The 25,637-nt window shown below is 46.2% G+C and overlaps 1 protein-coding gene across 1 annotated transcript in view; it reads left to right on the top strand.

Moving 5' to 3' along the window:
- Positions 1-25,637, top strand: part of LOC311137183 (uncharacterized protein) — a 58,699-nt gene that overhangs the window by 25,293 nt on the left and 7,769 nt on the right. The window contains exons 3-4 of the mRNA XM_084171539.1: positions 3,469-3,553; positions 3,830-3,959. Coding sequence (XP_084027665.1) covers positions 3,469-3,553; positions 3,830-3,959 — 215 coding nt within the window. The remainder of the gene's footprint in view (positions 1-3,468; positions 3,554-3,829; positions 3,960-25,637) is intronic.

The raw sequence follows: 25,637 nt of genomic DNA, 5'->3' as shown, positions 1-25,637 counted from the left end.
GACATTGGGTGCTGTAGGTGTCCTGGTGGGCGGGTAGTTTGCCCCCGGTAATGCGTACGGCAGACCGCACCACCCTCTGTAGAGACCTGCAGTTGCGGGCGGTGGAGTTGCCGTACCAGGCAGTGATACAGCCCGACAGGATGCTCTCAATTGTGCATCTGTAAAAGTTTGTGAGGGTTTTAGGTGCCAAGCCAAATTTCTTCAGCCTCCTGAGGTTGTAGAGGCTCTGTTGCGCCTTCTTCACCACACCGTCTGCGTGGGTGGACCATTTCAGTTTGTCAGTGATGTGTACGGCAAGGAACTTGAAGCTTTCCACCTTCTCCACTGCGGTCCCGTCGATGTGGATAGGAGGGTGCACCCTCTGCTGTTTCCACACCTGTCTATATAAGGTCCCACAGTTGACAGTGCATGTCAGAGCAAAATCCAAGCCATGAGGTCGAAGGAATTGTCCATGGAGCTCCGAGACAGGATTGTTTTGAAGCACAGATCTGGGTAAGGGTACCAAAGAAAGTCTGCAGCCTTGAAGATCCCCAAGAACACAGTGGCCTCCATCATTCTTAAATGGAAGAAGTTTGGAACCACCAAGACACTCCGTAGAGCTGGCCGCCCAGGCAAACTGAGCAATCGGGGGAGAAGGGCCTTGGTTAGGGAGGCGACCAAGAACCTAATGGTCACTCTGACAGAGCTCCAGAGTTCCTCTGTGGAGATGGGAGAACCTTCCAGAAGGACACCCATCACTGCAGCACTCCACCAATCAGGCCTTTATGGTAGAGTGGCCAGACGGAAGCCACTCCTCAGTAAAAGGCACATGACAGCCCGCTTGGAGTTTGCCAAAAGGCACCTACAGGACTCTCAGACCATGAGAAACAAGATTCTCTGGTCTGAAGAAAGATTGAACTCTTTGGCCTGAGCAGGTAGCTTAGTGGTTAAGAGCGTTGTGCCAGTAACCGAAAGGTCGCTGGTTCTAATCCCAGAGCCGACTAGGTGAAACATCTGTCGAAGTGCCCTTGAGCAAGGCACTTAACCCTAATTGCTCCTGTATGTCGCTCTGGATAAGAGCGTCTGCTAAAATATGTAAAATGAATGCCAAGCGTCACGTCTGGAGGAAACCTGGCACCATGATGTTTTTTAGCGGCAGGGACTGTGAGACTAGTCAGGATCGAGGGAAAGATGGACGGAGCAAGGTACAGAGAGATCCTTGATGAAAACCTGCTCCAGAGTGCTCAGGTCCTCAGACTGGGACAGCGACCCTAAGCACACAGCCAAGACAATGCAGGAGTGGCTTCGGTACAAGTCTCTGAATGTTCTTGAGTGGCCCAGCCAGAGTACGGACTTGAACCCGATCGAACATCTCTGGAGAGACCTGAAAATAGCTGTGCAGCGACGCTCCCCATCCAACCTGACAGAGCTTGAGAGGATCTGCAGAGAAGAATGGGAGAAACTCCCAAAATACAGGTGTGCCAAGCTTATACCCAAGAAGACTCGAGGCTGTAATCGCTGCCAAAGGTGCTTCAACAAAGTACTGAGTAAAGGGTCTGAATACTTATGTAAATGTGGTGTTTCAGTTTTTTATTTGTGATACATTTGCAAAAAAATCTAAAAACCTGTTTTTGCTTTCTCATTATGGGGTATTGTGTGTAGATTGATGAGGGGGAAAAACTATTGAATCCCTTTTAGAATAAGGCTGTAACGTAACAAATTGTGGAAAAAGTCAAGTGGTCAGAATACTTTCCGAATGCATTGTACAAATTACAAAATCCTCTGTGTGTGTGTGTGTGTGTGTGTGTGTGTGTACATCTAAAATCTCACTACAGTGAGGAAAAAAAGTATTTGATCCCCTGCTGATTTGTACGTTTGCCCACTGACAAAGACATGATCAGTCTATAATTTAATGGTAGGTTTATTTGAACAGTGAGAGACAGAATAACAACAAAAAAATGTTATAAATAAATTTTGCATTTTAATGAGGGAAAATAAGTATTTGACCCCCTCTCAATCAGAAAGATATCTGGCTCCCAGGTGTCTTTTATACAGGTAACGAGCTGAGATTAGGAGCAAACTCTTAAAGGGAGTGCTCCTAATCTCAGCTTGTTACCTGTATAAAAGACACCTGTCCACAGAAGCAATCAATCAATCAGATTCCAAACTCTCCACCATGGCCAAGACCAAAGAGCTCTCCAAGGATGTCAGGGACAAGATTGTAGACCTACACAAGGCTGGAATGGGCTACAAGACCATCGCCAAGCAACTTGGTGAGAAGGTGAACAGTTGGTGTGATTATTTGCAAATGGACGAAACACAAAAGAACTGTCAATCTCCCTCGGCCTGGGGCTCCATGCAAGATCTCACCTTGTGGAGTTGCAATGATCATGAGAACGGTGAGGAATCAGCCCAGAACTACACGGGAGGATCTTGTCAATGATCTCAAGGCAGCTGGGACCATAGTCACCAAGAAAACAATTGGTAACACACTACGCTGTGAAGGACTGAAATCCTGCAGCGCCCGCAAGGTCCCCCTGCTCAAGAAAGTACATATACATGCCTGTCTGAAGTTTGCCAAGGAACATATGAATGATTCAGAGGAGAACTGGGTGAAAGTGTTGTGGTCAGATGAGACCAAAATCGAGCTCTTTGGCATCAACTCAACTTGCCGTGTTTGGAGAAGGGGGAATGCTGCCTATGACCCCAAGAACACCATCCCCACCGTCAAACATGGAGGTGGAAACATTATGCTTTGGGGGTGTTTTTCTGCTAAGGGGACAGGACAACTTTACCGCATCAAAGGGACGATGGACGGGGCCATGTACCATCAAATCTTGGGTGAGAACCTCCTTCCCTCAGCCAGGGCATTGAAAATGGATTGTGGATGGGTATTCCAGCATGACAATGACCCAAAACACACGGCCAAGGCAACAAAGGAGTGGCTCAAGAAGAAGCACATTAAGATCCTGGAGTGGCCTAGCCAGGCTCCAGACCTTAATCCCATAGAAGATCTGTGGAGGGAGCTGAAGGTTCAAGTTGTCAAACGTCAGCCTCGAAACCTTAATGACTTGGAGAAGATCTGCAAAGAGGAGTGGGACAAAATCCCTCCTGAGATGTGTGCAAACCTGTTGGCCAACTACAAGAAACGTCTGACCTCTGTGATTGCCAACAAGGGTTTTGCCACCAAGTACTAAGTAATGTTTTGTAGAGGGGTCAAATACTTATTTCCCTCATTAAAATGCAAATCAATTTATAAAATTCTTGACCTGCGTTTTTCTGGATTTTTTTGTTGTTATTCTGTCTCTCACTGTTCAAATAAACCTACCATTAAAATTATAGACTGATCATATCTTTGTCAGTGGGCAAACGTACAAAATCAGCAGGGGATCAAATACTTTTTTCCCTCACTGTATATGCACTGACAATTGACAAATATCCAGAGGTGTGAAGGCCTTCTCCTCCTCCATCTCTCTGTCCATCTCTCAGGGAGTGTGGGAGTGAGGTGATGACGTGCCAGTTCAACAATGAAGGGACTCTGTTGGCTGTTGGTCTGAGTGACGGAACCATCAAGGTATCGGACTTGAACACCTTTTCTGGGTTTATGTTCATTAGGCACACTGTAACAAAACGCTTTGCACCAGACATCGAAAACGTGTTTCTTCTTGGACAAGTGCAGATTGTATCTCCCCATTTCAGAATATATTTATATTTTTCATGCCTAATGAACACAACCCGTTGATATGTGGCCGACCAATTGACGTGTAGGAGAATGATAAATTATAGATCCGTCCTTATAGATCTGTCCTTGGGACGCCTGAATTCATTTCACTCCATCTGTCTTTTTCAGCTCTACAGTATGGACAATAGGAATTTTCTACAGACACTAAGGGACAGCAGCAGCATTCTGTCCTCTCTACCAGTCACTGCACTACGATTCACTCTGAGCTCCCAGTCACGTTGTCTCCTGCTGGCTACCTGTGAGTAATACATCTTAGTCCCATAGAGATATAATTACTAGAATGGACATTCCAATTCAAGTCAGTGGGTGGACCTGGCCGTGAGTGATGCATGTTAGCCCTCTCTGAGGGCTCCTCTCCTGAACAAACATAACTAGACCTAAAGGGCCACAAACTCATAGAAATACAATGACTAAAATGGTAGAAGCCCCTCAGACCAAGACAATTAAGTGCACTCAAGGGTACACTCTTAATGGCTGCCATTGTCGACCTGTAATTTATAATAAGTTGACTTGGCAGGAGAGAGAAGATGTTAGGCCATGGTGTGGTCTAAGTAATAAACATCTTAGATGCAAGGGCATAGTACTAAATCATATTTCTTCAATCTCAAGTTAGACATTCTCAATTATGTGTACATGCATCATTACAAACGTTGGTTGATATGAAGCTGATACAACTTTCAGTTGAACAATGAGAACAGTGAGAGTTCTGCTACTTTGTCATGTTTCTGGTACAGTGATGTTCCGCAGTTTGAGCCAGTAGAAGATTGAATTATCACGAGTTCCTAGGGCCTCTGACAATACTGTATCCTGTATGATTTGAGGCACATGGTGATGGAAAACACTTGTTTACTTCAGACTTTTTAAAGTTATGTGTAAGCAATTAAGCAGGTTACTCGTGTTATTATTCTAAGCAAAGATATGTGAGGATATGACATCCGGGTCGTCTTGGCATCCGGCTTTGCTGTTCCACCATTCACCAGTCCCCTGTAGCTCAGTTGGTAGAGCATGGTGCTTGCAACGCCAGGGTTGTGGGTTCGTTTCCCATGGGGGGCCAGTATGAAAAATGTATGCACTCACTAACAGTAAGTTGCTCTGGATAATGTAAATGTAATGTTGGGGAAGCTACTCTGAAAATATATTTTACCAAGCTACCAATTACTTCACATTAGAAGAAGCTAAGCTACCCTAAAGCTACCCTTAAGAAAAATATAGTATACTAAAGTTACTTTGAAAAAGTAGTTCACTACATCCAAACTATTTCGTGAAAAAATTATCATATGTAAATCTGAAATGTCATAAATTACAAATTGCAAGAACAGATCACTTTGGGGTCATACTGTATGTTAAGATCGTGTGTAATTTAGCCTATTAGGTCTGATGCCAAAAAATAAAGGAAATTATTGCCTATATTTTATTCTTTGCAAAAAAAGAGTAGTATGTAGTTCCAGTAGTTAGCTATACCACTACATGGCAAAAAAAGTAATTAACTACTGAAAACACTACCTAGATTTGAATTTACACTGAACTAAAATATAAACGCAACATGTAAAGTGTTGGTCCCATGTTTCATGAGGTGAAATAAAAGATCCCAGAAATGTTGCAAACGCACCAAAAAAATATTTCTCAAATGTTTGGCACACATTTGTTTAGAACCCTGTTAGTGAACATTTCTCCTTTGTCAAGATTATCCATCCACCTGACAGGTGTGGCATATCAAGAAGCTGATTAAACAGCATGATCATTACACATGTGTACCTTGTGCTGCACTCTTAGAAAAAAGGGTTCCAAAAGGGTTCTTCGGCTGTCCTCATAGGATAACAATTTTTGGTTCCAGTGTCACGTTCGTTTAAAGAAGGGTCGGACCAAGGCGCAGCGTGATATGCGTACATGTTTATTAACGATAAACACACGACAAAACAACAAAGGAAACGAAACGTGAAGTCCAAAGGTACAACACAACAAACCTTACACGGAACAAGAACCCACAACTAGACAGTTCCAAAAGGCTGCCTAAGTATGATTCCCAATCAGAGACAACGAGCGACAGCTGCCTCTGATTGGGAACCACACCGGCCAACATAGAAATACAAATCTAGAATATTCACACCCTGACCAAACTAGCTATAGTTCTGTAGGCCAGGACGTGACAGTACCCCCCCCCCCCCCCCAAAGGTGCGGACTCCGGCCGCACAAACCTGACTGAATAGGGGAGGGTCCGGGTGGGCTTCCAGCCTCGGTGGCGGCTCCGGCTCCGGAGTGGATCCGCTGCCCGGAGCGGGCTTGGGCACCGGTGGGGCGGACTGCTCTGGCTCCGGAGTGGAGCTGCTGACCGGAGCTGGACTGGGCACCGGTGGAGCAGACCGCTCTGGCTCCGGAGTGGAGCAACCGACCGGATCTGGATCAGGCATCGGTGGAGCGGACTGCTCTGGCTCCAGAGTGGAGCCGCTGACCGGAGCTGGATCAGGCACCGGTGGAGCGGACTGCTCTGGCTCCAGAGTGGAGCCGCTGACCGGTGCCGGACCAGGCACCGGTGGAACGGGCACGGGCCGTGCCGGACTGGCGACGCGCCCCACTGGCTTGGTGCGAGGAGCAGGAACAGGCCGGGCCGGACTGGCGACGCGCACCACCGGCTTGGTGCGAGGAGCAGGAACAAGCCGGGCCGGACTGGAACACGCACCACTGGGTTGGTGCGAGGAGAAGGAACAGGCCGGGCCGGACTGGGAACACGCACCACTGGCTTGGTGCGGGGAGCAGGTACGGGGTGTACTGGATTGGGAACCGGCGCTGGAGGTCTATGACTGTCTCCGTCCTTTACACTCCGCGCCCGTCCTCCTCCAGTGAGGACTCCTCCTTGAGCCCCCACGAGTGCAGTGGTCGGGGCTCCTCTCTGTCGCTCCCCGACCACCCTTTTAGCCCCCCCAAAAAAAATTATTGGGTCTGTCTCTCCTTCTCCACCCTGATCCCTTTCAGGGCCTCCGTCTGCCTTGCCAGATCCTCTCTTATATCCCGCCAAGTCCATACTCTCTGCTCCTCCACCTGTGTCCAGGGTGTCTGCTGCTCCTGGGCACGCTGCTTGGTCCTCGTTTGGTGGGTTCTTCTGTCACGTTCGTCTAAAGAAGGGTCGGCTGTCCTCATAGGATAACTATTTTTGGTTCCATTGTCACGTTCGTTTAAAGAAGGGTCGGACCAGGGCGCAGCGTGATATGCGTACATGTTTATTAACGATAAACACACGACAAAACAACAAAGGAAACGAAACGTGAAGTCCAAAGGTACAACACAACAAACCTTACACGGAACAAGAACCCACAACTAGACAGTGCCAAAAGGCTGCCTAAGTATGATTCCCAATCAGAGACAACGACGACAGCTGCCTCTGATTGGGAACCACACCGGCCAACATAGAAATACAAATCTAGAATATTCACACCCTGACCAAACTAGCTAGAGTTCTGTAGGCCAGGACGTGACATCCAGGGAGAACCCTTTTTGGTTCCACGTAGAAGCCTTTTGGGTTTCATGTAGAACCCTCTGTGGAACCCAAAAATGTTCTACCTGGAATCAAAAAGGGTTCTACTTGGAACCAAAAAAGGGTTATTCAAAGGGTTTTCCTAGCCGAATAACCATTTTAGGTTCTAGATAGCACCTTTTTTTCTAAGCGTGTGGGGACAATAAAAGGCCACTCTAAAATGTGCAGTTTTGTCACACAACACAATGCCACAGATGTCTCAAGTTTTGAGAGAGAGTGCAATTGGCATGCTGACTGCAGGAATGTCCACAAGCTGTTGCAAAGAATTGAATGTTCATTTCTTTACCATAAGCTGCCTCCAACGTTGTTTTAGAGAATTTGGCAGTATTTTCCAACCTCCACATCCGGCTTCTTCACCTGCGGGATCGTCTGGGACCAGCCACTCGGACAGCTGATGAAACTGTGGGTTTGCACAACCTAAGAATTTCTGCAAAAACTGTCAGAAACCGTCTAAGGGGAGCTCATCTGCGTGCTCGTCGTCCTCACCAGGATCTTGACCTGACTGCAGTTCGGCATCGTATCTGACTTCAGTGGGCAAATGCTCACCTTCGATGGCCACTGGCACGCTGGATAAGTGTGTTCTTCATGGATGAATCCCGGTTTCAACTGTACCGGGCAGATGGCAGACAGCGTGTATAGCGTAGTGTGGGTGAGCGGTTTGCTGATGTCAACGTTGTGAACACAGTGCTTCATGGTGGCGTAAGGGTTAAGGTATGGGCAGGCATAAGCTACGGACAATGAACACAATTGCATTTTATTGATGGCAATTTGAATGCACAGAGATACCGTGACGAGATCCTGAGGCCCATTGTCGTGCCATTCATCCGCCGCCATCACCTCATGTTTCAGCATGATAATGCACGGCCCCATGTTGCAAGGATCTGTACACAATTCCTGGAAGCTGAAAATGTCCCAGTTCTTCCATGGCCTGCATACTCACCAGACATGTCACCCATTGAGCATGTTTGGGATACTCTGGATCGACGTATACGAAAGCGTGTTCCAGCTCCCGCCAATATCCAGCAACTTCGCACAGCCATTGAAGAGGAGTGGGACAACATTCCACAGGCCACAATCAACATTCTGATCAACTATGTGAAGGAGATGTGTCGCGCTGCATGAGGCAAATGGTGGTCACACCAGATACTGACTGGTTTTCTGATCCACGCCCCTACTTTTCTTTTTTTAAGGTATCTGTGACCAACAGATGCATATCTGTATTCCCAGTCATGTGAAATCCATAGATTAGGGCCTAATGAATTTATTTCAATTGACTGATTATCTTATATGAACTGTAACTCAGTAAAACCTTTGAAATTGTTGCATGTTGCGTATTATATATATATTTTATAGTTCAACTACCACATTTTAGTCATTTAGCAGACGCTCTTATCCAGAGCATACATTTTCATATTTTTTGTACTGGTTCCCCGTGGGAATAGAACCCACAATCCTGGCATAGCAAGTGTCATGCTATACCAACTGAGCCACATGGAATAAATTACTAATTTAATTTACTAATTCAATTAGTTAAATTACTAGTTGAACTACATGTAGTTCACTACTCCCCAACACTGCCACTAACCTTGAATGGGAATGTATGTTGTAGTCATTCTAATTCTATGCACAATAACAAGTCTGTTTTTGTTCCACGCAGACTTAGTCAAAATGCTCTGATTTCAACTCCTATTGCAACTCTAAATGCTTCTGATTGAACTAATGTAATTTTCAAGGACCGGAGTTCGCTGTTCCTATAACGTAACGTTATGACTATAACTACTGTTCCCCGAAGGAGGGAAACGAGGTACAACATACTATGGGGAGTCTCACTCTCGCGACTTTGGTTGAAGGATATACAGTGGGAGAAAAAAGTATTTAGTCAGTCACCAATTGTGCAAGTTCTCCCACTTGAAAAGATGAGAGAGGCCTGTAATTTTCATCATAGGTACACGTCAACTATGACAGACAAATTGAGAAAAAGAAATCCAGAAAATCACATTGTAGGATTTTTAATGAATTTATTTGCAAATTATGGTGGAAAATAAGTATTTGGTCACCTACAAACAAGCAAGATTTCTGGCTCTCACAGACCTGTAACTTCTTCTTTAAGAGGCTCCTCTGTCCTCCACTCGTTACCTGTATTAATGGCACCTGTTTGAACTTGTTATCAGTATAAAAGACACCTGTCCACAACCTCAAACAGTCACACTCCAAACTCCACTATGGCCAAGACCAAAGAGCTGTCAAGACTTACAGAAAACGTTTGACCTGTGTCATTGCCAACAAAGGGGGTATAACAAAGTATTGAGAAACTTTTGTTATTGACCAAATACTTATTTTCCACCATAATTTGCAAATAAATTCATTAAAAATCCTACAATGTGATTTTCAGGAATTTTTTTTTCTCATTTTGTCTGCCATAGTTGATGTGTACCTATGATGAAAATTACAGGCCTCTCTCATCTTTTTAAGTGGGAGAACTTGCACAATTGGTGGCTGACTAAATACTTTTTTTCCCCACTGTACACTGTGTATACCAAACATTAGGAACACCCCCCCTTTTTCCCTCAGAATAGCCTCAATTCGTCGGGGCGTGAACTCTACAAGGTGTCGAAAGCGTTCCACAGGGATGCTGGCTCATATTGACTCCAATGCTTCCCACTGTTGTGTCAAGTTAGCTGGATGTCCTTTGGGTGGTGGACCATTCTTGATACACTTGGGAAACTGTTGAGCATGAAAAACCCAGCAGCGTTGCAGTTCTTGACACAAACCAGTGCGCCTGGCACCTACTACCATACCCCATTCAAAGGCACTTCAATATTTTGTCTTGCCCATTCACCCTCTGAATGGCACACATACACAATCCATGTCTCAATTGTCTCAAGGCATAAAAATCCTTCTTTAACCTGTCTCCTCCCTTTCATCTACACTGATGGAAGTGGATTTAACAAGTGACATCAATAAGGCATCATAGCTTTCATCTGGAATCACCTGGTCAGTCTATGTAATGGAAAGAGCAGGTGTTCTTAATGTTTTGTATACTCAGTGTACAATCACGCCTGACAAGGCCAATGAAATCCATGCCTCGTTGGAAGTCCCGCCTTCCACAGGTGATAAGCGTTAGGTTCAGATTCATTCCTTCAATTTAATACCGCTCTTCACCGAGCCCAGGAACGGGTGGGGGGGGGGGGCAAACAGGTGTTGTACCTCATTTCCCTCCTTCAGGGAACAGTAGTTATAGTCATAATGTTATGTTCCCTTTCAGTTGGTCAACTTCAGTACAATATACTACGGGGAAATATAATCACGCCCCAAGCCGACCCCAACAGATACTAAATGAAATGGCCCATGGCAGACCACCCAGATCTGACCCCGCCAGATGCGACTGTCTGGGTATTGCGCACACTGCGCTCTGTGTAGTGACTTTCCCCGGTCCCAGCCATAATAAGCACGCTGTGGGCTACACGGGGAGAAGTGACATCCAAGCGATAAAACCTCACAAAAGTGTGTGGTGATGCCCAACTCGCTGCAGCATAAATATCTCCTGTAGTCAACCCTTTAAACAATGCCTTAGATGCTGCTAGACCCCTGGTGCAGTTGGCGCGTACACCGCTAGGTAACCCTTGTCCCTTGCTGATATATGTCAGGGAGATAGCCTCCACAATCCAGTGGGAGAGACGCTGCTTAGAGAGCGCCCTGCCGCTAACTGGATTAGCAAAACAGACAAAAAGCTTATTTCAATGTACGTGCGTAAAGCTGTCACTGGACCTCATGTAACCGCTGTTGTTTTTCAGAAGCAAACGGAGGAGGTCAAAAGGAAAATAGTTAAAAAGCTAACGACCTGTAGGACATAGCCATGACTTTCGAGGCGAAGGCTGCATTTGGACGTAACGTCACCTTAGAGTCTCCCGGGGCAAACTGAGTATAGGAAGGTTGTACGGATACGTTTAGCCAAGGCCAAAGCCATGAGCAGGGAGGTTTTGTAGAAGAGGATCTTCAGATCCACTGACTCCAGAGGCTCAAAGCTGGTTTTGGAGGTTTTGTAGAAGCGGATCTTCAGATCCAGACTCCAGAGTGCCTCCAAAACCAGCGCCAAGTCCCATGCTGGCGCAGTAGGTTTAGAGACCGGTCTGAGATGACGTAACCTTTCAGGAACCGCACCAACAGGTGGTGAGCCCCCAGTGAGGCTCCGTCAATTCCCACATGGCACACTGAGATAGCGGCTATGTGCACTTTTAAAGTGGAGAATGCTTAAAAAGCTCCTGTAGGAACATAAGGATGTCCCTCACAGAGCTCTGAAAAGGAACCAGCCCTTTATCTTGGCACCACAGCTCAAACATTTGCCACTTAAACGCATACAGCCCTCTCGCCCTTGCAGACTGAATGGTAGCAATAACATTCGGAGGTAAAGCTCTAGCCATCAGATTGGCCCTCTCAGGGGCCAGGCCCATAGGAACCAAATCTCCAGCCTCGCAAGCCAAACATGCCTGTGTGCCTGGGACACCAAGTCGCCGTGCAACAGGAGTTGCCACAGGTCCCCACCTAAAAGGCAAACCAAGGCTATCTGCCCCTTGACAATAGCAGAGGGTCCCACCAATGGGCCATGGCCCGTAGGCCTGACAGGAACACCCGAAGCAGCTGTAATAGCTGGTGGCTCGTGTGCATTCTGAGTTTGACTCTGAATGGGACACAAAGTCCCGTCCCTTTTCGTAACCAGGAAATACCGGCTGTACCAGCCGTCCCGGATCTTCGACATAGGAACCACTCGGATTACCTGCTTCTGGAGACGGGAGGATATTTCCTCCCTCAAAACGGGCGCTGAGGCCTCGGGAACAGTCGACATGATGATGCTGCAGAAGCGTGGGGGACGCACAACAAATAGTAGCCTGTACCCTGACTTCACTGTTAGCATGATCCAGGGCGACACTGCGCATGCAAGCCATTGGTCAGAGCAGACAGCAAGACTCCCGTGAAGTGCCACCTGTAGGGGCGGGACGCCACCTTGTAGACTGGGAGAGATTCTTCTTCCATTTCCACCACTCTTGAAAATATTGTGTCTGAATGTGGAGAAGGGACACCTTTCACCGAACTCGCATGCGGGAGACGCAACATGTTTGACACCCGTGAACACTGTGGAACTTGGTTGAAAAAAAACGGTGTTTATGTGCCCGGCCCACTCTGGGTACACAGGCTCCGGCGATCAGTGACGTACCCAGATTGGCAGTGCCACTTGGGGGTACTGTTGTCACAACAAGCCTCACTCGGTTTAGGCAGGAAGATGCGTTCCGGTAACCGGCTGGCACCAAGCGCTGGACCGCACGCATTAAATATAGACCCATGGAAAAAACGTTATCATAGAGGTTACCCTGCCGACCTGTCATAGGTACTGGCGACAAAGCGCCTTGTAACCTAGCTGGGAATGGGACAGACATAGGGCTCTACAGTGCAACCATTTTACTCGCATATGAGCCTAAAAATGTATGTGCGCAAACTGAAAAAGTAAAGTATGAGCATGTGCAAGTTGTGATTTATAGCAAAAATAAATGCTGCCGTAGCTATTTTCTAAGTATTTCTGACATTTTCCCTCATAGCTGGTAGCTAATCACACAAATAAGTACAAATCCCATCAAATGAATCTTTCAGCACTGGCACTGTTGTTGCTGCGCAAGATATCCCTCCTCTCTTGCAGCAACGGGGCTGAGCGCACTGTGAGTGAAGGGCTGAAAGATTCATTTTTAGCTATTTACAGTGTTTTGGTCACACGCTAGGTTGTTTGTAGCCTGTATCACTGGACACCTAATAGGGACTAGTGAGCTACAGGCAGGAATCAGCAATGAATACCAGTAATGAACCACCTATGTGGGAAGGACGCCCCCTTGTGGACAGAGACCCTACTTATTACTCTCACCCTGGGGAGATTGATATACTCCTTAAACCCTGTGGAACACGAAGTAACAGAGGGGGTAGCATTAATATGAACAAGCTTCCAACATACGTTGTGTTTCCGTGAGACTGTATAGCCTGAATGAAGCCCGGCCCCTTTACGGACGCAGGGGGCACTGGCAATGGCTGACGTAGTACCCCATTTGTACCATAACCAAACGTGGGGGCACTGTTGTCACAGTAATGTTTTTGGGGAGGGGATTATCCCAGCCAAGTGCTTGGGTGCTGCTTCCTCATCAGAGGTGCACGTAAAACCCACTTCCTCCACTCACTCCTGAAAATAGGAATGGGGTGCCATAATAACGGGGGGGAGCTAGTAAAGATTCCCTTGCTGGAAGTTAAGCATGCTAGCCGACGTTAGCCAGGAGGCTTTTTAGTCTAAGCTAGGCTAGCTAGCCTCTTTGACTGCAGCACGGTCCGTTTAGAATAACCAAGCGACTTAACGCTACATATACTAAACAAGAGAGGTACCCCAGAAACTCTACTGTGGGGAGGGAGGAATAGCTAGTAATAGCTAGCTCGCCTCGGCGAGTAGCCAACCTGGCTAGCATCTACGCAGCATTGTTTAGCCCGGTTTCAAAACTCCACGTACGACCGGATCACCTAGGTGGTACTGGACCCTTCATCAACAAGTCTGGGAAGAGAGGCAGTCACTCACCAGAAATTTCAGCAGAAATTCGACTTCCCTGACCTGAATCCTTTGTTTGAACTTCCTGAGGCAGCTCTATTCATCACTGGGTCTGCACCAAAACACAGATGCCGGAGAAGAGGGAGAAGGAGTGAGGCCCTAGTCAGACTGAGGTGGCATGCATACCATCCACCACTTCCGAGTATATTACTCGCTAACGTTCAGTCCCTGGACAATAAAATAGACAAGCTCAGGGCGATAATCTCCTTCCAGAGAGACATCAGGGACTGTAACATACTCTTGTTTTTACGGAATCATGGCTCTCTCCAGATACAGTTAAAGTCGGAAGTTTACATACACTTAGGTTGGAGTCATTAAAACTTGTTTTTCAACCACTCCACAAATTTCTTGTTAACAAACTATAGTTTTTGCAAGTCGGTTAGGACGTCTACTTTGTACATGACACAAGTCATTTTTCCAACAATTGTTTACAGACAGATTATTTCACTTATAATTCACTGTATCACAATTCCAGTGGGTCAGAAGTTTACATACACTAAGTTGACTGTGCCTTTAAACAGCTTGGAAAATTCCAGAAAATGATGTAATGGCTTTAGAAGCTTCTGATAGGCTAATTGACATCATTTTAGTCAATTGGAGGTGTACCTGTGGATGTATTTCAAGGCCTACCTTCAAACTCAGTGCCTCTTTGCTTGACATCATGGGAAAATCAAAAGAAATCAGCCAAGACCGCTCAGCAAGGAAGAAGCCACTGCTCCAAAAACGCCATAAAAAAAGCAGACTACGGTTTGCAACTGCACATGGGGACAAAGATCGTAGTTTTTGGAGAAATGTCCTCTGGTCTGATTAAACAAAAATAGAACTGTTTGGCCATAATGACCATCGTTATGTTTGGAGGAAAAAGGGGGTTGCTTGCAAGCCGAAGAACACCATCCCAACCGTGAAGCACAGGGGTGGCAGCATCATGCTGTGGGGGTGCTTTGCTACAGGAGGGACTGGTGCACTTCACAAAATAGATGGCATCATGAGGTAGGAAAATTACGTGGATATATTGAAGCAACATCTCAAGACATCAGTCAGGAAGTTAAAGCTTGGTCGCAAATGGGTCTTCCAAATGGACAATGACCCCAAGCATACTTCCAAAGTTGTGGCAGAATGGCTTAAGGACAACAAAGTCAAGGTATTGGGCGGCAGGTAGCTTAGTGGTTAAGAGCGTTGTGCCAGTAACCGAAAGGTCACTGGTTCTAATCCCCGAGCCGACTAGGTCCTTGAGCAAGGCACTTATCCCTAATTGCTCCTGTAAGTCGCTCTGGATAAGAGCGTCTGCTAAATGACTAAAATGTAAATGTATTGGAGTGGCCATCACAAAGCCCTGACCTCAATCCTAACATTTGTGGGCATAACTGAAAAAGCGTGTGCGAGCAAGGAGGCCTACAAACCTGACTCAGTTACACCAGCTCTGTCAGGAGGAATGGGCAAAATTTCACCCAACTTATTGTGGGAAGCTTGTGGAAGGCTACCCGAAATGTTTGAACCAAGTTAAACTATTTAAAGGCAATGCTACCAAATACTAATTGAGTGTATGTAAACTTCTGACCCACTGGGAATGTGATGAAAGAAATAAAAGCGAAAATAAATCATTCTCTCTACTATTATTCTGACATTTCACATTCTTAAAATAAAGTGGTGATTCTAACTGACCTAAAACAGGGAATTTCTACTAGGATTAAATGTCAGGAATTAAAAACTGAGTTTAAATGTAGTTGGCTAAGGTGTATGTAAACTTCCGACTTCAACTGTATATTGTCCCTGTCCATTCAGCAAGCGCGGTTCTCCGGCCATTGCGCAGACAGGAAGAAAGAACTCTCAGGGAAAAAGAAAGGTGGAGGGGTTTGTTTCATGATGAGCAACTCATGGTGTGATTGTGGTAACATACAGGAACTTAATTACTTTTGTTCCCCCGATCTGGAATACCTCACCATCAAATGCCGACCGGATTACCTCCCAAGATAATTTTCTTCGGTCATCGTCACTGCCGTGTATATTCCCCCGAAGCAAACACCGCGACTGCTGTCAAGGAACTTTACTGGACTATGTGCAAACTGGAAACCGCATATCCTGAGGCCGCATTTATTGTAGCTGGATATTTGAGGAAAACACTATAGAAATTATATCAACACATCTCCTGTGCTACACGTCGCCTCTGAGAAATGTGTCTTTGCCACGAAGACCCTCACAAACTTCTACAGATGCACCATTGAGAGCATCCTGTCGGGCTGTCTCACCGCCTGGTATGGCAATTGCACCGTCCTCAACCGCAGGGCTCTCCAGAGGGGGGTGCGGTCACACTGCCTGCCCTCCAGGACATCGACAGCACCCGGTGTCACAGGAAGGCCAAGAAGATCATCAAGGACCTCAGCCACCCAGCCACAGCCTGTTCACCCCGCTATCATCTATAAGACGGAGACAGTACAGGTGCATCAAAACTGGGACCAAGAGACTGAGAAACAGCTTCTATCTCCAGGCCATTAGACTGTTAAACAGTCACCACTAGCTGGACTCCACCCAGTACCCTGCCCTGAACCTTAGTCACTCTTCTAGTCGTCTACCACCCGTTACACTACCCTGCACCTAAGAGAATGCACCCACTTTATATGTACAGTGCATTCGGAAAGTATTCAGACCCCTTCCCCTTTTCCACATTTTGTTACATTACAGCCTTATTCTAAAATTGATTAAATAAAAACAATTCCTCATCAATCTACACACAATACCCCATAATGACAAAGCGAAAACAGGTTTTTATAAATGTTTGCAAATGTATTAAAAATAATACTATTTACATACGTTTTCAGACCCTTTGCTATGAGACTCGAAATTGAGCTCAGGTGCATCCTATTTCCATTGATCATCCTTGAGATGTTTCTACAACTTGATTGGAGTCCACCTGTGGTAAATTCAATTGATTGGACATGATTTGGAAAGGCACACACTTATCATTCCAAGATGGCGTAGTAGTGCAGTTGTGTTTTTATCGTATGTCTGTAAATAGCCTGTAAATACCCCATCCTTCTACAAGATATACTTTCCTGCAACCCGCCTCACTCAATGTGGAACGGATTATATTATTGACTTAGCTTTATCTAGAATCTAGAATCTCCAGTTGAAACTAGCTAGCCAGCTAACTAGCTACTTGCTATTAGCCACAGCTAGCGGTGTTTCACCCAGAACATTGGATTTTTTTTCTGCGGGATTAATTTTAATCACTGGACATTGATCACCGGATATTCGGCCAGTCTGCACAGCGTGTTATTGACCCAGAACATATCAGTTTTTCCGCCGGAATCACTGAATCACTGGACCTTTAACTCCGGATTCATCGCTACCAGCTAGCTACAACAAAACGGACGCTGTGGTCTGGCTAATCATCCTGAGCTAGGCCCATCTCCCGGCTATCTACCTCTCTGTCAACCGGACGGGACCACCTAGTGTTGACACGGAGCCCCGCCGATCCTACACGACTGGTCTGCCAACGAAATCGTCTGATGTGGTTACGACGTTAACCACGAAGATTCCATCCATCTGCTAGCCCTGGCCCGCTAGCACACGCTAGCCGTGGCCTCTTACTCACTAGTGCTTCACCACCGGACCTTATGATAACTCAGCTATACAGCTGATATCTGCTGGACTGTTCCTTTTTACGGTACTACATCCTGTTTATGTTTAGCCTCAGCCCAAACATGGTTAGTTTATTGTTGTTTCGGTTATTTCTAATTGTACTATATCACTGTAGACCCCCCAGCCTAGCTAAACCTGCCTTAGATAGCTCCTTTGCTCCTCCCCCTATACACGCGGAGACCGACTCAATTGATGTCTCTCTTTCATTGTTACCCAACGCTTAGGTTTACCTCCACTTTACTCATATCCTTCCATATCCTTGTCTGTACATAATGCCCTGAATCTTTTTTATAACACCCGGAAATCTGCCCCCTTTATTCTATGTACCCAACGCACTAGAAGACCAGTTCTTAAAGCCTTTAGCCGTATCCTTATTCTAGTCCTCCTCTGTTCCTCTGGTGATGTAGAGGCTAACCCAGGCCCTGCAGCCCTCAGTATCACTCCTACTCCCCAGGCGCTATCATTTGATGACTTCTGTAATCGCAAAAGTCTTGGTTTCTTACACATAAATATCAGAAGTCTACTTCCTAAGTTTGAGTTATTCACTGCGTTAGCACACTCTGCCAACCCTGATGTTCTAGCAGTGTCTGAATCCTGGCTCAGGAAGGCCACCAAAAATTCTGAAATTTCCATCCCCAACTATAACATTTTCCGTCTAGATAGAACTGCCAAAGGGGGTGGAGTTGCAATCTACTGTAGAGATAGCCTGCAGAGCTCTATCATACTATCCAGGTCTGTGCCCAAACAGTTTGAGCTTCTACTTCTAAAAATCCACCTTTCCAGAAATAAGTCTCTCACTGTTGCCGCTTGCTACAGACCCCCCTCAGCCCCCAGCTGTGCCCTGGACACCATATGTGAATTGATTGCCCCCCATTTATCCTCAGAGTTTGTACTGCTTGGTGACCTAAATTGGGATATGCTTAATACCCCAGCCATCCTACAGTCCAAGCTAGATGCCCTCAACCTCACGCAAATTATCAACGAACCTACCAGGTACAACCCTAAATCCGTAAACATGGGTACCCTCATAGATATCATCCTGACTAACATACCCTCTAAATACACCTCGGCTGTCTTCAACCAGGATCTCAGCGATCACTGCCTTATTGCCTGCGTCCATAACGGGTCCGCGGTCAAACGACCACCCCTCATCACTGTCAAACACTCCCTAAAACACTTTAGCGAGGAGGCCTTCCTAATTGACCTGGCCCAGGTATCCTGGATGGATATAGATCTCATTCCGTCAGTAGAAGATGCCTGGTTGTTCCTTAAAAGTAATTTCCTCTCAATCTTAAATAAACATGCCCCATTCAAAAAATACAGAACTAAGAACCGATATAGCCCCTGGTTCTCCTCAGACTTGACTGCCCTTGACCAGCACAAAAACATCCTGTGGCGTACAGCATTAGCATCAAATAGCCCCCGCGATATGCAACTTTTCAGGGAAGTTAGGAACCAATATACACAAGCAGTCAGGAAAGCAAAGGCTAACTTTTTCAAACAGAAATTTGCATCCTGTAGCACTAACTCCAAAAAGTTTTGGGACACTGTAAAGTCCATGGAGAATAAGAGCACTTCCTCCCAGCTGCCCACTGCACTGAGGCTAGGAAACACTATCACCACCGATAAATCTACAATAATCGAGAATTTCAACAAGCATTTTGCTACAGCTGGCCATGCTTTCCATCTGGCTACCACTAACCCGGCCACCAACTCTGCACCCTCTGCTGCAACTTGCCCATGCCTCCCCCGCTTCTCCTTCACACAAATTCAGACAGCTGATGTTTTGAAAGCGCTGCAAAATCTGGACCCCTACAAATCAGCTGGGCTAGACAATCTGGACCCTTTCTTTCTAAAACTAGCCGCCGAAATTGTCGCAACTCCTATTACTAGTCTGTTCAACCTCTCTTTCATAACGTCTGAGATCCCCAGAGATTGGAAAGCTGCCGCGGTAATCCCCCTCTTCAAAGGGGGTGACACTCTAGATCCAAACTGCTACAGACCTATATCCATCCTGCCCTGCCTTTCGAAAGTATTTGAAAGCCAAGTTAACAAACAGTTCATCGACCATTTCGAATACCACCGTACCTTCTCCGCTATGCAATCCGGTTTCCGAGCTGGTCACGGGTGCACTTCAGCCACGCTCAAGGTCCTAAACGATATTATAACCGCGATTGATAATAGACAGTACTGTGCAGCCGTCTTCATCGACCTGGCCAAGGCTTTCAACTCTGTCAACCACCGCATTCTTATTGGCAGACTAAATAGCCTTGGTTTCTCAAATGACTGCCTCGCCTGGTTCACCAACTACTTCTCAGATAGAGTTCAGTGTGTCAAATCGGAGGGCCTGTTGTCTGGACCTATGGCAGTCTCTATGGGGGTGCCACAGGGTTCAATTCTTGGGCCGACACTTTTCTCCGTGTATATCAATGATGTCGCTCTTGCTGCTGGTGACTCTCAGATCCACCTCTACGCAGACGACACCATTTTGTATACATCTGGCCCTTCATTGGACACTGTGTTAACAAACCTCCAAACGAGCTTCAATGCCATACAACAATCCTTCAGTAGCCTCCAACTGCTCTTAAACACTAGTAAAACTAAATGCATGCTTTTCAATCGAACGCTGCTGGCACCCGCCCACCCGACTAGAATCACCACTCTCGACGGGTCTGACCTAGAGTATGTGGACAAATACAAATACCTAGGTGTCTGGTTAGACTGTAAACTCAACTTCCAGACTCACATAAAGAATCTCCAATCCAAAGTTAAATCTAGAATCGGCTTCCTATTTCGCAACAAAGCCTCCTTCACTCATGCTGCCAAACATGCCCTCGTAAAACTGACTATCCTACCGATCCTTGACTTCGGCGATGTCATTTACAAAATAGCCTCCAACACTCTACTCAGCAAATTGGATGTAGTCTATCACAGTGCCATCCGTTTTGTATCCAAAGCCCCATACACTACCCACCACTGTGACCTGTACGCTCTTGTTGGCTGGTCCTCACTACATGTTCGTCGTCAAACCCACTGGCTCCAGGCCATCTATAAATCACTGCTAGGCAAATCCCCGCCTTATCTTAGCTCATTGGTCACCATAGCAGCACCCACCCGTAGTCTGCGCTCCAGCAGGTATATCTCACTGGTCATTCCCAAAGCCAACACCTCCTTTGGCCGCCATTCCTTCCAGTTCTCTGCTGCCAATGACTGGAACGAATTGCAAAAATCTCTGAAGCTGGAGACTCTTATCTCCCTCAATAACTTTAAGCATCAGTTGTCAGAGCACCTTACCGATCACTGCACCTGTACACAGCCCATCTGAAATTCGCCCACCCAACTACCTCATCCCTATATTGTTATTTATTTTGCTCTTTTGCACCCCAGTATCTCTATTTGCACATAATCTCTTGCACATCTAGCATTCCAGTGTTAATACTATTGTAATTATTCTGCACTATAGCCTATTTATTGCCTTACCTCCATAACTTGCTACATTTGCACACACTGTATATATCTTTTCTGTTGTATTTCTGACTTTATGTTTTTTACCCCATATGTAACTCTGTGTTGTTTTTATTGCACTACTTTGCTTTATCTTGGCCAGGTCGCAGTTGTAAATGAGAACCTGTTCTCAACTGGCTTACCTGGTTAAATAAAGGTGAAAAAATATATATATATATAAGGTCCCACAGTTGACAGTGCATGTCAGAGCAAATACCAAGCCATGAGGTCAAAGGAATTGTCATTAGAGGTCCGAGACAGGATTGTGTCGAGGCACAAATCTGGGGAAGGGTACCAAAAAATGTCTGCAACATTTAAGGTCTCCAAGAACACAGTGGCCTCCATCATTCTTAAATGGAAGAAGTTTGGAACCACCAAGACTCTTCCTAGAGCTGGCTGCCAGCCAAACTGAGCAATCGGGGGAGAAGGGCCTTGGTCAGGGAGGTGACCAAGAACCCGATGGTCACTCTGACAGAGCTCTTGAGTCCCTCTGTGGAGATGGGAGAACCTTCCAGGAGGACAACCATCTCTGCAGCACTCCACCAATCAGGCCTTTATGGTAGAGTGGCCAGACGGAATCCAGTCCTCAGTAAAAGACACATGACAGCCCGCTTGGAGTTTGCCAAAAGGCACCTAAAGACTCTCAGACCTTGAGAAACAAGATTCTCTGGTCTGATGAAACCAAGATTGAACTCTTTGGCCTGAATGCCAAGCGTCACGTCTGGAGGAAACCTGGCACCATCCCTACGGTGAAGCATTGTAGTGGCAGCATCATGGGGCTGTTTTTAAGCGGCTGGGACTGGGAGACTAGTCAGGATCGAGGCAAAGATGAACGGAGCAAAGCAGAGAGAGATTCTTGATGAAAACCTGCTACAGAGCGCTCAGGACCTCGAACCTAACACAGCCAAGAATGCAGGAGTGGCTTCGGGTCTCTGAATGTCCTTGAGTGGCCCAGCCAGAGCCCGGACTTGAACCCGATCGAAGATCTCTGGAGAGACCTGAAAATAGCTGTGCAGTACCGCTCCCCATCCAACCTGACAGAGCTTGAGAGGATCTGCAGAGAAGAATGGGAGAAACTCCCAAAATACAGGTGTGCCAAGCTTGTAGCGCCATACCCAAGAAGACTCGAGGCTGTAATCGCTGCCAAAGGTGCTTCAACAAAGTACTGAGTAAAGGGTTTGAATACTTATGTAAATGTGATATTTCCATTTTTAATTTGTCATAAATGAGCAAAGAAATTCTAAAAACCTGTTTTTGCATTGTCATTATGGGGTATTGTGTGTAGATTGATGAGGGAAAAAAACTATTTAATTAATTTTGAATCAGGCTGTAACGTAACAAAATGTGGAAAAAGTCAATGGGTCTGAATACTTTCCGAATAAACTGCATATACTGTATTCTATCATCCTATATTACTACTGTTGTACATATACTGTCCATACTGTCTATACACACCATTATAGACAGTATTATATGTATAATATATATACACTGCTCAAAAAAATAAAGGGAACACTTACATTTACATTTTAGTCATTTAGCAGACGCTCTTATCCAGAGCGACTTACAGTTAGTGAATACATATATATATATATATTTTTTTCATACTGGTCCCCCGTGGGAATCGAACCCACAACCCTGGCGTTGCAAACGCCATGCTCTATCAACTGAGCTACATCCCTGCCGGCCATTCCCTCCCCTACCCTGGACAACGCTAGGCCAATTGTGCGCTGCCCATGAGTCTCCCGGTCGCGGCCGGCTGCGACAGAGCCTGGATTCGAACCAGGATCTCTAGTGGCACAGCTAGCACTGCGATGCAGTGCCTTAGACCACTGCGCCACTCAGGAGACTTAAACAACATATCCTAGATCTGAATGAATGAAATAATCTTATTAAATACTTTTTTCTTTACATAGTTGAATGTGCTGACAACAAAATCACACAAAAATTATCAATGGAAATCAAATTTATCAACCCATGGAGGTCTGGATTTGGAGTCACCCTCAAAATTAATGTGGAAAACCACACTACAGGCTGATCCAACTTTGATGTAATGTCCTTAAAACAAGTCAAAATGAGGCTCAGTAGTGTGTGTGGCCTCCACGTGCCTGTATGACCTCCCTACAACGCCTGGGCATGCTCCTGATGAGGTGGCGGATGGTCTCCTGAGGGATCTCCTCCCAGACCTGGACTAAAGCACCCGCCAACTCCTGGACAGTCTGTGGTGCAACGTGGCGTTGGTGGACACACTCCAGCCACGTGAGGTCTAGCATTGTCTTGCATTAGGAGGAACCCAGGGCCAACCGCACCAGCATATGGTCTCACAAGGGGTCTGAGGATCTCATCTCGGTACCTAATGGCAGTCAGGCTACCTCTGGCGAGCACATGGAGGGCTGTGCGGCCCCCTAAAGAAATTCCACCCCACACCATGACTGAACCACCGCCAAACCGGTCATGCTGGAGGATGTTGCAGGCAGCAGAACGTTCTCCAAGGCGTCTCCAGACTCTGTCACGTCTGTCACATGTGCCCAGTGTGAACCTGCTTTCATCTGTGAAGAGCACAGGGCGCCAGTGGCGAATTTGCCAATCTTGGTGCTCTCTGGCAAATGCCAAACGTCCTGCATGGTGTTGGGCTGTAAGCACAACCCCAACCTGTGGACGTCGGGCCCTCATACCACCCTCATGGAGTCTGTTTCTGACCGTTTGAGCAGACACATGCACATTTGTGGCCTGCTGGAGGTCATTTTGCTCTGGCAGTGCTCCTCCTGCTCCTCCTTGCACAAAGGCGGAGGTAGCGGTCCTGCTGCTGGGTTATTGCCCTCCTACGGCCTCCTCCACGTCTCCTGATGTACTGGCCTGTCTCCTGGTAGCGCCTCCATGCTCTGGACACTACGCTGACAGACACAGCAAACCTTCTTGCCACAGCTCGCATTGATGTGCCATCCTGGATGAGCTGCACTACCTGAGCCACTTGTGTGGGTTGTAGACTCCGTCTCATGCTACCACTAGAGTGAAAGCACCGCCAGCATTCAAAAGTGACCAAAACATCAGCCAGGAACTGAGAAGTGGTCTGTGGTCACCACCTGCAGAACCACTTCTTTATTGGGGGTGTCTTGCTAATTCCCTATAATTTCCACCTGTTGTCTATTCCATTTGCACAACAGCATGTGACATTTATTGTCAATCAGTGTTGCTTCCTAAGTGGACAGTTTGATTTCACAGAAGTGTGATTAACTTGGAGTTACATTGTGTTGTTTAAGTGTTCCCTTTATTTTTTTGAGCAGTGTATATTTATGTATATATTTGTATATATATTTGTATATGGCAACTGCTCAGCCTCCGACCGCAAGGCACTACAGATGGTAGTGCGTACGGCCAAGTACATCACTGGGGCCAAGCTTCCTGCCATCCAGGACCTCTATACCAGGCAGTGTTAGAGGAAGGCCCTAAAAATTGTCAAAGACTCCAGCCACCCTACTCATAGGCTGTTCTCTCTGCTACCGCACGGCAAGAGGTACCGGAGCACCAAGTCTAGGTCCAAAATACTTCTTAACAGCTTCTACCGCCAAGCCATAAGACTCCTGAACAGCTAATCAAATGGCTACCAGGACTATTTGCATTGTCCTCCCCCCCACCCCCTCTTTTACGCTGCTGCAAGTCTCTGTTTATTTTAACTCTACCTATATGTACAGTTGAAGTCGGAAGTTTACATACACCTTAGCCAAATACATTTAAACTAAGTTTTTCACAATTCCTGACATTTAATCCTAGTAAAAAGTCCCTGTCTTAGGTAAGTTAGGATCACCACTTTATTTTAAGAATGTGAAATGTCAGAATAATAGTAGAGAGAATGATTTATTTCAGCTTTTATTTCTTTCATCACATTCCCAGTGGGTCAGAAGTTTACATACACTCAATTAGTATTTGTTAGCATTGCCTTTAAATTGTTTAACTTGGGTCAAACGTTTCGGCTTGCCTTCCACAAGCTTCACACAATAAATTGGGTGAATTTTGGCCCATTCCTCCTGACAGAGCTGGTGTAACTGAGTCAGGTTTGTAGGCCTCCTTGCTCGTACACGCTTTTTCAGTTCTGCCCACACATTTTCTATAGGATGGAGGTTAAGGGCTTTGTGATGGCCACTCCCATACCTTGACTTTGTTGTCCTTAAGCCATTTTGCCACAACTTTGGAAGTATGCTTGGGGTCATTGTCCATTTGGAAGACCCATTTGCGACCAAGCTTTAACTTCCTGACTGATGTCTTGAGATGTTGCTTCAATATATCCACATAATTTTCCTTCCTCATGATGCCATCTATTTTGTGAAGTGCACCAGTCCCTCCTGCAGCAAAGCACCCCCACAGCATGATGCTGCCACCCCGGTGCTTCACGGTTGGGATGGTGGTCTTCGGCTGGCAATTATCCCCCTTTTTCCTCCAAACATAACAACGGTCATTATGGCCAAACAGTTCTATTTTTTTTTCATCAGACCAGAGGACATTTCTCCAAAAAGTACAATATTTGTCCCCATGTGCAGTTGCAAACCGTAGTCTGTCTTTTTTATGGCGGTTTTGGAGCAGTGGCTTCTTCCTTGCTGAGAGGCGTTTCTGGTTAT

Source organism: Coregonus lavaretus (assembly GCF_964263955.1).
Source record: "Coregonus lavaretus genome assembly, chromosome: 1".
NCBI lineage: Eukaryota > Metazoa > Chordata > Actinopteri > Salmoniformes > Salmonidae > Coregonus > Coregonus lavaretus.
The sequence above is the reverse complement of the archived record's forward strand: the minus strand, read 5'-3'. Positions and strand labels throughout refer to the sequence as shown.